Source organism: Centruroides sculpturatus, unplaced genomic scaffold (assembly GCF_000671375.1).
Source record: "Centruroides sculpturatus isolate CEXI.00-Female unplaced genomic scaffold, Cexi_2.0 scaffold799, whole genome shotgun sequence".
In the NCBI taxonomy this organism is placed as follows: domain Eukaryota; kingdom Metazoa; phylum Arthropoda; class Arachnida; order Scorpiones; family Buthidae; genus Centruroides; species Centruroides sculpturatus.
In genome coordinates this window covers 226550-240184 of record NW_019384961.1, presented here as the reverse complement: position 1 = coordinate 240184, position 13635 = coordinate 226550, and the positions used below count along the sequence as shown (strand labels likewise).

General features: G+C 31.7%; 2 protein-coding genes across 2 annotated transcripts in view; both read right to left on the bottom strand.

Annotated features, from left to right (window-relative positions):
• Positions 1 to 4516, bottom strand: part of LOC111632445 (retinal dehydrogenase 2-like) — a 45046-nt gene extending 40530 nt beyond the window's left edge. Inside the window, exons 1-3 of the mRNA XM_023376862.1 lie at positions 4498 to 4516; positions 3605 to 3723; positions 3392 to 3496 (exon numbers count right to left, since the gene is read on the bottom strand). Coding sequence (XP_023232630.1) covers positions 3392 to 3496; positions 3605 to 3634 — 135 coding nt within the window. The 5' untranslated portion in view covers positions 3635 to 3723; positions 4498 to 4516. The remainder of the gene's footprint in view (positions 1 to 3391; positions 3497 to 3604; positions 3724 to 4497) is intronic.
• A 7392-nt stretch (positions 4517 to 11908) lies between these two features.
• On the bottom strand, positions 11909 to 13418 carry LOC111632454. Its single transcript, XM_023376871.1, has 3 exons — positions 13316 to 13418; positions 12982 to 13084; positions 11909 to 12908 (listed from the first exon to the last, which is right to left on the bottom strand). Exons 2-3 carry the CDS (start codon positions 12995 to 12997, stop codon positions 12433 to 12435), a joined length of 492 nt encoding a protein of 163 aa, XP_023232639.1. The 5' UTR covers positions 12998 to 13084; positions 13316 to 13418; the 3' UTR covers positions 11909 to 12432.
• Positions 13419 to 13635: the final 217 nt, after the last annotated feature.

Below are 13635 nucleotides of genomic sequence, written 5' to 3'. Positions count from 1 at the left end.
TGGTTTGCCATTGCCTTCTTCCTTGAATGATGTGTCACGCGTGCGCGGGGAAAGAATGCCTTCCGGGAGGATTTTTATGGGGAACTGGCCTCCTATTTAGTCGTTATTGGCAAGGAGAAAACCCGGAAAACTCCAAGCAGCCAGCCTGTCCGATCGCGGCACGAACACACAACCGAACTTCCCAGTGTTTAGGGTCCAGTCACCACCGCTATGAGCGGCAAAGGAGACCACTCGGCCACTGGTGGGCTGTTAAGAAATACTTAATATTTAAAAAAAATAAAATCATATATATTATCTATATTTTTGGGACACTGTATAATATATCATACAGTGATACCCCGAACTTACGTGATAGGTGGGACCGAGCGATAACCGCGTAAGTCGAATTTGTATAAGTCGGGGTATAATTTCGCAATTTGTTTAAAATCCAAGTCGGATGTATGTAAGCTAATAAATGTTCTCGTTAATCTTATCTCGTCTTTTGATTCATTCACGGTTACAAGAAATCACCATATAGAGTCTCTCGAGTCTCCCTAGATATAACAAACACAGAAATAAATAACACAAAATAAATTGTAACTGTGCATCGATTCCGTGTGACACATCCGAACATGTTAACTGAACAATAGTGTGGGGGAGTGAGTAATCAAAAGCTGTGTGCCGCTCAAACAAAAGACGAATCGACGAGATTTGAAAATCGCGTAACTCCGGGTTCGCATAAGTCGGGGTATTACTGTATTTTTCATTACATTGTTTTACTATATTCATAATCCCAGAAATATTTTTAAGTATAATTATCAAAACTATCTTAAATGGCCTTTATGTAACATTATGTTGACATACATTATCCAGACAATAAGTTAATAGATTTAATCAATACTATATATCAGATAATTTTAAAATTGCTACTATTAAAATGTTAAGTTATATGCAATGAGTTCAAAAACTGTAAATCATTGTATCAATTTTCATGGAAAAATGCTACTTTAGGATAAAATTTATATGAAATTAAAATCAAATTATATCGTAATAGATCTATAATATACATTTTTTATTAATTCTGATTAAAAATTTTAACAAGTATAATTAAATATAAAAAATACAAAAATATTGCAAAATCTTATAAAGTTCTACAATATTATATAAGAATTTTATTACAAAATATACTGCAATGAATGATACATCAAAATAATGTTTTTCAAGATCTTAGGATTTTTTGGTAAACTCATTACTGTTAATTAAGTTAAAATATTACAAGAACGTAATTCAAAAATTACTGTATTTATCTCCTTGTTTTATTTCTTAGTTTAATTCAACTAAAAACAAAAACTAAATAAGAGATAATATTTTAAGTGTTTATTTTTACTAAAGATTGTTTAAAGTATAATAATGATATATCAAAAATATTGTTATTTTTAATATCTGGATATTTTTGTTAACTCATGTAGTTTAAACTACAAGAATGTATTCTAATAATTTTTGTATTTAGCATCTTGTAAAACAGCTGAAGCTACGTATCAATAAAAAGTGAAATAAAAAATAATTATACTGCAATGAATATTTTATTAATAATTTTTAACTTAATAACTAAGTCTTAGCATGAAATTTGATTTAATGCATATTATATTATTACTATATATTATATATAATACAAAAATATTTTTGGAATTAATATCTAGAGACTGAGGAGATATATGAGATATATATATCATTATCAATACATTTTTTTTCATATAAGCAGCCACATTTTAATATCAAAATTGATATTAAAATGTGTATGATGTCTACTGTAAATTATCTCTTGAGAACATTATAAAGTCTACACTATTTTTAGATAGTGACTAATAACAGAACTTTGAATCTTATCTTTAAATGAGCATTATTACTTCCGATAAAATATTAAAATTTCAGTAAACTAACTTCAAAGTCAAGAATAATTTTAAAAAAAATTGTACTAGTAGTAAAGTCCAAGGCTAATTCATATAACAGATTATGAAAAATTGGTGTCGATACATGTTTTGGGCACCTAAACAGCAGAATAAAGACAAATGTAAAGCCTGGTGTGTATTGAGTATGCTTCATTGTGTAATAAGTATAAACTTAAAAAATATAAATATGCTGCTAATGATTTAGATTCAGAGTACCAAAAACCCACAAATACAACACTTTAAAAACATAAAATTTAATGTCAAAACAAAAACAAACTTTTTGATTATCTTAAACAGCCATTTTCAGGTTTACAAATACTGTATATTCAAACACAATATGTGCTATCAAATGTACTGTTTTAAATTCTAAAAATTTTAAAAAATGCCATTTGATTGGGTGTTATAAAAATGGTGTAACAAAAGTCACTATTATTCATGCTGTTGACAGGGTAATGTTGTTCCTATAATTGATGGCTGTTAGTTCTGTTGGCCTTGAATATTTCCAACTTTTCAAATGTCTAAGATTAGAAAGTTGTCTTGAATAATGTATTAGTTTGTCTGGTCAATGTGGGCCTGCACCTCCACGCAGGAAGCATAGAAGGCCAATGCTGTTGAAGGTTACTTTTGTGATGTTCCTATAGACAGTACTATAGTGCTATACAGTACTATAGTACTATATGCTGTCACCCTGATGTACTTTAGTTGTTTCCCTATTCTGTAGTCCAAAATTTGTATAGAATAGACTCCTGAAAGTTCATAACTATTGTAAAAGTTTTTGTTGTTTCTAAATAGTGAATACATTATAAGATTTCATTTATATGCTTTTGTCAATTTGTTGGCTCATGCAATTTCCTGGTACATGGATTTCAGGATTTTGTTGTATCTCACTACCTTAAATTTGGTGTCTTCCCATATATCTTTTTCTTTTTGTTAAAATATTAGAAAAGCAATTATATAGGCCTAACTTTTTTTTAATATATAGTATATTTATTAATTGTTTTCATTTTTAATTTTTTAATGTTTTATAAGTTTAATAATAATTTATAATTTTTATTTTTTAAAATTAAAAAGATTTTATAAATTTTATACATTCATGGATAACTAAAGAAAAAAATTATCTGTCAATGTTTTAATATCATCACACCTAACAATAGATACTGCTGCAAAATTAATCAATGCACCTTTAACTGTGTAAAAAGTTTACCAGTAAGGGTGCATTTATTAATTCAGCAGAATAACTAGCCTAGAACAATTAGTCTAGTTCATTTCTATTGATAACCCTGTTATATAAATAAAAATTTTGTAGGCAATAAAAACAGAATATAACATTTGAAATTCTATGGAAAACATTTTGTTTCTTTTCAATCCAAATTTTTATAACTATATTTTATAAAATATCAAACAATTATTTAGGTAACAAACATCACTTAGCTAAAAAATTTTAATTTTTAAAAACTAAATACCTTATCACTTTCTTGTACTAAGCAAAGTTTTTCTCCAGTACAAGGATTATAAACAGGAAATGTTTTTCCTCTTACAGAATCATGCCATTCATTGTTAATGAATATCTAGAAATTATAATAAATTAATTTTTATTCACATTTAAGTAATGTATATCAAATAGCTTTTAATACCTATTGTTATAATAAAATATTTTAGAATTTTAAAAAAATTACCTTAGTATACTTGATTTCTGGATTCCTCATGATTTACAATCTCAAGAGATAAACTTGTAAGGTATTTGTAATTATGTAAGAAGTTTCAAAGAATTACACCTTATATATTGATCCAACCTCTGTAATAATAGATGACAAGCAATTATTGCAGTTATTCAGCTTTTTATCAATCAGCAATATCAGTTTTTACATTAGATATACAGAATGCTTTTTGATATACTGTATTATTTATAGCAAGCTTACAGTACAATCTAGTCAGGCAACTGCAAAGCTGTAAAGTATTATTGCTCAATTTCTCTTTGAAATTTTAATTTATTCCTGTATGCAGTTTCATGCAAAAGATAAAAAGTAATAAGTACCACCCACTTCCTATAGATAGAGCAAAATTTCTAACGACACGATTGAATTTTATTCTATTAAAATTAAATTTTATCTCACTCTACACATCTAATTTAATTAAATTTCGCAATATCATCTCTCATTACAAAAACACCTTATAAAAAAACATGTGGTAACTGAAACTAGAATAAACATGATAGGTTCATCGATCTGTTTCTGAAAGAACTTTTGTTTTTGTTAATCAAACGTTACATGGAAAATTACATTTAATAATGTTTATGCATATAAAAATATGTAAAATACATCTTATAATAAGTTATCACGTTATTAATTATGTATGTTACGTAGCTGCATAATGTATGAAATAAATACAGCGTAATTTACACAAGACAGATCATGTATTATAGACAGCGTACGTTAGACTGCCGGACAGACATAAAAAAAAGCACTATCAGCAACCGACGCGCGCGCATTCAGTTTGGATTTCATAGACGAATATTGTCTTTACAAATATATGATTATTATTTTTGTTTAGTAATATAAAGTATTATTACACATAAAAGCCGCGGTTATATATAATATCCTAACTACAGGCTTTCCAATGTAAGTCAGAGTTATCGAATGGACTAAACCACGTTTCAAACAGTTGTAGGCAGATTGTTTTTTTTTTTTTTTTTTTGTGTAAATACAGTAATTAATTGTTTATTGCAGCCCTGGGTGACCCTTCTCTCTGATGAATAATTTAAAAGTGATTTAGTCTGATTTGACAACTGCCAACTTGCACTGGAAAGACTATATACAGTATAATTAGAGTATAATATTTAATTAAGTTACTGTAATTTACATATAGATAAGTAAATAAATTCTTAGTTATATACTGTATATTTATACAGTATATAACTAAGTATATATACAGTAGAGCAGCGGCGGTCTTATCCATTGCGAGGCTCTGGGCGGCAGATCTTTGCGAGGCCCTTGTTTTTTGTGCAAAGAATGTGAATTGAAATAGTAAACACTTATTAATATTAATATATACTGTACTATAAATTAAATTTATTTTATTGTTATAACTAATAGCCAAGGATAAAATAAAAAGTTTTAACTTGGTTGTTGCGCGAGGCCCCGGACGATTGCCCTGCTCGCCACCCCCTAAGGCCGCCACTGCAGTAGAGCGTCGTTTATCCGAATCAATTGGGGACTCGGGTTGTTCGGATAACTTATTTTCGGATAACCGATTACGTACGAAAAAATATATTAATTAAGAAAATTAAAACTTTCAAACAGATGGCTGAATGGCCAAGTGATTAAGGTGTCATTCTACTGCTCTGTGGCCACTAACAACGAATCCGGACCGGTCGAAAAACTTCAAGAATTTCTCTGGGTGGTTCGTCTTGAATATATCAAATCCCTCCCTCATCACCCAGGTGCCCCATTGCAGACCTGGCCAAACCCAAGAAATCAGTGAATAGTGAACTAATGATTACTGTCTGTTAGAACTTTGTTTTTTGCTTTTCTGACTATTATATTATCAGAGGTAATTCAATACTTTATTATCTTACAGTATCGAATTTATGTAATTTCCGGTTTTGGTATAATTTTGAAATAATAGTCCAATTGAAAAAAAGCCGAGAAATTATTTATTATAACTTACTAATATATTATGATTACGTAATATAACTTCAAATTCCAATTTTCATTATATTGCAGACAATTATAAAAATTCAAATCATTATAGTTGTGTAATTACAAAAATGTAGAAATGTTATTCTTAAAAATTTACAAAATTATAAGTTTGTAGACAAAAATTTCTACAGATTCACTATTTGGTGTTAGTGTACCTACATATTTACTTTTGTAAATTTCAATGAGTCAAAATAAAATTCTATTGTAATGATATTTCTATATAGAGGCAACGGGAAAAAACTAAAGACCAGGAAGTAAATGACAGAACATTTATTTTTATCTGACTTAACGAATAGAAAAATTATCCATTGCAATTTGACCAAAACAAATGAAAGGCAAGGAAAGGAGTATGAAAGAATTTCCACTTTTAATGTCTATACATAAAATGTATGACAGGGATGGCGAATACTTTTGAGTCCATGTGGCATATAGTGAACATAATTTACTTTTAAAATAATTATGCCTGCCGAAATTTTACACTTTGAAAAATAATATTTAATGAAATAAAATGAAAATACTTTAATTAGAATAATTGTAAAGAAGCTGATTGAAAAAAGGATGATCAGATGATAAACCGGAAGGATGATTGAAAAAGATGGTTGATAAACCGAAATCGTGTGATACATTAAATGCCAGATGATTATCCAGATGACCGGATGACCGAACGGTCAAGTGGTAGCCTACCACTCTGAGAAACCCGGCATCGAATCTGGACGGGTCGAAAAAGCTTCATGAATTTTTCTAGATGGGGATCCGTCCGGATATGTCGGGCCCGGCCCCTCACCAGCCGGCCGCCCCATTAGAGCCTGGCTGAACCCATAATGGGATTGCTAAAAGAAGCCTCCTGAGTGACCACAGGGTGGAAAGAGTTTTTAAAAAGTGATTATCCCAACGTGCCACTTAAGCACGTGTACCATAGATTTGCCACCGCTGGTATATGAGAACAAGTGAAGATAGCCAGATCAAGCTGTAATTGCATTGAGTAACGGCATTTTCCAGTTTGAAACAGTTACTTCATTTATTACTGTTTCAACAGTTATTCAAATCTCTAGTATTTAGTTTATTTTATCATCTGTTCTCCTAAATTTAATTAAGCAGAACTCTTCATAATTCGGAAAATGTTTGTCTGTAATCGAAGTTCAAAACAACCGCACGACTTTTTGAAAATATGTGCAGTACAATCTCTCAAAGTCGATGTCATGACGAAGCTAGAATTTTGAAATTTTATCCTAAGCTGAGATATTTGGAGTGAAATTTCTCCATGTAAAGTCTAAGGGTGGATTACCAGTGGTATGCTCGTCGGGCGCCATGTATTCAATATAATCGAGTTTATGGTTGCTGTCCATTTACATTGATCTGTACGACAACCTTTTACAGTCGACCCCCTATAACACGGGTTCCTATAGTTCGGATTCCTATATGACGGCGAAAAAATTGCGACGGTATCCGTACAAACATGGTAAAAACTCCTATAATTCGGTAAAACGTCATCGGGCAGCCGAACTACTTTCTGCCGTCCAGCGCCACGCTACGGAAAGTTTAGGCGGGTAAATTGAGTTCACTATTGTCTGTATAGTATTATATATAAATTAGGTACTGTATGTATAATTATATATTAACTTAATTTATTGTAACTTTATTATAATTATATATGTACTTTCCGCCGTCCAGCGCCACGCTATGGAGAGTTTAGGCGAGTAAGTTGAGTTTACTATCGTCTGTACAGTATGTAAATTAGGTACCGTAAGGCTAATACAGCACTAATTTTATACATTTCTTGTGAAAGAAACATTTCTTATTTAACGGCCATAAAAATTATTTATATTAACGACGTCTCCAAAGTTCAACGAAGTTTTCGCAGAAAAATAATTTATCAAAAATCGCGGCCGCCGTTTGGTGCGCTGATCCGCGACGAAAACAAGCTTAAATAATGGCGACGTCGAACGTGCACACTCGGTAAGTAATCCTACAATTTTTTGTTTATAACATAGTTTATACGGATTATTCCCCCCAAAAATATACGTATTTTGGAAATGTTGAGTGGAATTAGTCTAGGAATCGTTTAATTTTATGGAAGAAAACCTTTCAAACAGCCATAGTCCGTAAACTTCACACGTGTCGGGCTGTGATTGGCAAGGTCTCCTAAAACATCAATTTCATAAAAAACGGAACGTATCTACCGTCTTATAGGGGGGTCGACTGTATTTTGATCTTTATGACAGGCATTTAAAATGCACGATGTCTTGACGAAATTAATTTTTCAAGTCTCATATATGTGTCCTGCGGCTGCACGTATGCGTCTTTTAACCGGTCACTGTAGTCGATAGGTTGGCTGCACTTATGGGTGTTTCAAGTGTTTCTTGTTACGTTTTTGTCGGCTATGACGAAGGACAATGACAATCCGTGTCTTCAAGTTTTAAACTGCTGCAGACAACATTAGAAGCGTATCACCACAATTGTGTTTTTGTGTCAAGCCCAAACAGAAAAATCTACGCCATAAACTCAAGTTTCCTTTTTTTAAAAATAACCTAAATTTTGTCTTATTGCCCTAAGGCGAAATCTATTTTAACTTTATTAAGCTAGATGTAAGTTCAAAATGAAGCAAAATGACGTTAATTTGATGTTATATGAAATAGCCAAAAGGACATTTCATCCGCTACCCAAAACATTCTTCTAGAAACTGCGAGAAACATTTTGGGTTCGCGTGGAGTGCTACTGTCACAGATTAACATGTGACTTTCCACAAGCGCGCATTAGTTCGAAGTTATGCCGCTAAGGCGAACAATGCCAATGGCGAGATTCGATTTATGGTATTTTCTGGTCATAGTTACAAATTACGAATGCTTTATTTCTTAATTTGTGTTTGTTTAAAATGAAAATAAGTTAAAATTTTTAAGTTACTTATAAATGAATGATTTTTTTTCATACGCAACGTCAACCTTTTCGCCCGATCCGAAGAGTAAAATAGCACGTTTGTCATTTGTTTATTGTACTGTCAACGTTGTTAAAGACGTTATACGTTAAATAAAATGGAATGTAGTGAGTGAGGTTTAAAATATAGTCATAGACAAAGTTTAATTAAACAGTACTATTTGTGATATACCGGTACAAGTAATAAGTATTCGTAAATTATAACTATGACCAGAAAATACCATAAATTGAGTCCCGCTATTAGCGCTGTTCGTCGTAGCGGCATAATTTCGAACTAATACTCGCTCAAGGGGCTAGACGTAGGATCTCTCTAACGTCTCTTCGCGTTTCCGTCGAAAGGCGGACAATTACCTATAAGAAACAAATATTTAGCAAAGAGTTCTTTACTAACAAATATATAAGGAACTTAATCTAAGACTCAGTTATTAGTATAATTATCGAAAATTACAAAATTTCTAGAATCAAGTGCAGTTAAGTAACACTTAAAAGGCCCATGACATAATGAGGCCCTGAGTCTGTTTTTACGGAACGTTATAAATGTGAGAATAATTTTTAATTATATAAGAAAAATATTTATTAATTTTTGTGTGTGTTCGTTCTGGTTAGAAGCGATTATTTTTAAATAACCGTATAAACTTGTTTATTTTAGACAGCTTCTACAATTTCTTTCTTCCGTTTACTCTTATCGTTACAAAATGGCATCATTTTGCACTATATTATTACAGTACATTTTACAAATAATAATACAGTAACAGTAGCGTAGCGCAGTGGGGGCGGCCCGCCCCTGCCGTCCCCATTTTAGGGGGCGGCAAAATTACGTTTTAGGGAGCGACAAAATTTCATAATAAATAATAATATCTTGTAAGAATTTGAACCATTTTATTTCATATCTTCGTTTACCTACGATTCGGACCGATTGAAATGAGCACGGAATAGTGTTACCATCCGGACAGTCCGGGTATCGACTCGCCGTCCGGGGATATCGTGCGCGACCTATCGACCTTTTTTTTGCTTGTACGATTTATTGGTATATATACACATCCAATATCCAATAGAGCTAAGTCACTTGCGTTACTCCTATCCAAGTCTCCCTAGTCACTAATTGTAACTGATTTAGAACCAGCATGCACTGCACATTATTCTTTGCATTGTAAAAATGACATTCCGTCAGGAACTTCTGTTCGAACAAACCTTACCTGCCTTCCGGGTCAGCGATTTTAAAAAGGTGGCAATACTAGCACGGAATTTTTCATTACTTATTCTGTGACGAAACTGAATTTTAGTCTTTTAAATTGAGATACCTAAATAAGGGGGGGCGAAATTTTCCTCTGCCCCGGGCGGCTGACACCCACTCTATGCCACTGTACAGTAATAATAAAAACAAAACATTTATGAATAACTGTTTCTTTTGTGGAATTATTTTATTATTTTTTTTTTCGTAAATGTCGTTCTCTGCAGTTTTGAAGGGGGAAACATTGTATGATTATAGTTAAAAATTAATATGACGAGAAAGAATATATTCAAAAATGGCATAACTTTTACGAGATATATTAAACAAAAATTATCAAGCTCCCACAACCGTAGAAAAAATGAAGACTGTGTGAAAAAATAAAGAAAAGTCTGAAAAATAATGTGATGTATTTGTTTTTCCAAAAATAAATTAATCTGATTTATAAAAAATTATGCCTCATGACTTTCAGTATGACCCTCATATTTATCTATTAATGTAATTACTTAATCAGAATACTGCTTGTAAACCTTACATGTGATTGTTGTGATTATTTTTGTAAGTTAATTCCTTTGTGATTTTTTAATTTTTTTTTATCTCTTACTTTTTTGTTACAAATAATAATTTTTATTTTATTTATAAATCGTTCTGGAAAGTGTTTTTTTCCAGTTTTGTTCGATATTAAATTTACTTGCAACAAAACAATTTTTAATATACTTACCTATAATATTTTTTAACAATTTAAAATTTCGTTTAATTTCCTATGCCATCATGAATATGGAGGACTGGGCCTTAAATATTGGAGGTCTCTTTAAGCCATTCATTAATTACGTGTAGTACAGTTTAAGAGAGTTTGCTAAAAGTATATCATTGTACAGTACAGATAGTCCTCGGTTTACGCCGATTCACAATAACGCCGCTGCGCAATTCGCCGTTTTTCCCTATGCCAGACTGATTTTCATTTCAGTGTTGACGTATTTACCGAGCCGCGACATTTGTACATTCGTTAAAACAAAGATTTTTATTGAATATATTTATTTTTTCTGTTTAATATTATTGGGTATGTATACATTTGCATTAAATTAATATTAAAATACTAAACGTTTAGGTACCCACGAGTCAAGATATTAAACTTAATAGTCCAATAAATGGCGTCCGAATCCATAGCGCCAATGAATGTATCCCGTATCAGTTCATTCAGGAAAACACCTTACGACGCAATAGCACTTCCGGCGATCACAAATTATCGTTAGTGAGACAAATCTACTTCTCGTTGGCCAGACGATATTTATCTCTCCTTAGCCACCTTGAATTTTCCCGCTCAAACTGACCTTATATATGCGCTACGGCGACCGGTGGTCGACCAATCAGTGTCTTCGCTCGTCTGTAGCTCTACGTCGGGTTAACGTATCCTTTCAACTAAGGAAAGTTTGACGGATGAAGTTTGTGAGTTAGACAATGTTGGGAGCGAAGTGCAAATGTAAAAAGGAGCATCATATTCGACCATATTTCGAAATTCTTAATGAAAGAAATCAAAAATATAAACAAAGATGGATACTTTTTCCGAAAAATGTAAGAAATTCGAAACTAAAATTTTTAAATAAAAGCATTTTACTTTATTTTATGATAAAATATATTTTAAAAATTAAAAATTTATATGCATTTTGTATTATATTGTATTAATAAACAAAATTATTAGCTTATTTTTCACTTATGTAGAACTTAACCCTATACCTCACTGTAAATATGGGTTCGTTTTACGCCGATTCGATTTGCGCCGGCTTTCGTAGGAACGGAACTGCGGCGTAAACCGAGGGCTACCTGTATTACTTCAAAACTACGTATTTAAATCATATCTGAAATTATTTCTTAATTAATAAGTGAGCAATTAATTTTTTATTTAAAATTACTAATATTTACAATTAAAATTTACTGTTCTCGTAAGTTTGTTCCTTCAACGAAGAAGTTGGCATTTCTGTGTGTAAATAAACAACTCGCCCGGTTATACATTAATATAATGAGTTTTGCTAATTTTCTGATTAACGTAGTTCATTACGAAAGAAAAAAACGAACTATTAAATTCTATTTAATATTACTTTTATTTGAAAATTATGAGTGTGAATAAGTTACATTAGATAAGTGCTTATGTTTGAGAATCACTGTAAATAAGTTAGCTAATGATTTTTTTTGTAATGCAAATCCATATATAAACACCTGTCACTTTGATGAGCTGTTTAGCTTGAAACAGAGATGTAAAGTTCACTGATTTTAACAAAAATTAGGACTCTTCGATTGCAGAAATGATTCTCGGCACCGCAGAAAAATTGATTGAAACATTTTTACCGTTATCAAACAGCCCATTGGAAACTACTAAGACTTTCAGTGTAGTTATTATGCAGATAGGATTGAAATCTCTGATTTAGAACAATACTATAAACCAAAGACAATTAAATGCCAAATTCTAACAAAGCCAGCTTAATATAATAAATTTATTCCCACCACACGAAAACCATTATTGTAGTGCAGAGAATCAAATAGTTGTGCTCTACACTAAAATACTCTGTTACGCTTGGGATGAACGTATTTCGCTAAAGGAAACACTTTTCTAAATGCTCGAGTTGCTGAATCCATGCAATGTGTACACGCGTCACGAAAAATACACGCGAAACATCTCTTCTGTACCATTTTCAGTTGAGAATATTTCAGCTTTTCCAATCTCTTTGATAGTCGTATAACCAGTTTCACGGTGTGCATAAATATGAATATAAACAGGAAAAGCTTTCACTTTCTCACCATGAAATAATGTGAGCCTGTATACATCACGGTGGTCTGAGCAATCTAGGAAATGTTCAGTTTCTTCTTCGAACGAATATACTGCAATATCTTTGTAAAACATGACGCATTTTGTTTGTTCGTCCGATAAATTCATTTTTTGGCATACATTCTCTATTTCCTTTATCAAATCTGACTTGTCACGAAGTATAGATGCGGTTCCAAAGAGCGTGAACGGATAATTAAAAATATTGAAACCTGGAATGTTTGGAAACAATGACATTTGTATTTCGGTTCTTTCGATTGATGAGCACTTATAATGTGCAGGAAAAGGGTTTGTAAAATAGTTTCCTGGAATTAAAAAAAGGTAATTGTTATTAACAATTAATAAATAATTTTAATCTTATATAGTACAACTACTTACGATACAATAAATGCATAAAGTAAATATGACTTGGAATAGGAGCAAGTGTGATTTCTCCGAATCCATTAAGACCATATGTAGACAGAACAATAAGTTTAGGTACTGTCGAGTGCAAAATGGTTTTCCTCATCGTGACGTGACGTCACGTCACGTAAGTGACGTCATTTCACCTGTCAATCNATCATCCCTATCACCCCCCAATAAATCATACAACGGCGCAGTCCATTTTAAACCAATGGGAGCACAGGTAGAAATGATTGACAGGTCAAATGACGTCACTTACGTGACGTGATTCACGTCACGATGAGGAAAACCATTTTGCACTGGACAGTACATCTCCTAAAACGAACCAATTTTATTGAAAATTATTGTCGAACCCAACGTAGGAACGTAGACTTTCCGATTCATAGATTGCGGTGATTATTACATTAAGAGGAATTTTCTGTTTAAATAAATGAAAATATCTAAAGCAAATGTAAATTTACTTACATAATGTGATTAATGAAAACTTATTTTACTGCAATTCAATTATTCTAAAAGTATTGTATAAATGTATTGACGTTAATGTCTATAAAAACTCTTCAGTTCCTTTTAAATTATGAACTTTTCTACAAATAAATACACAATACATCTGTTTAATAATGCAGAAAGCAC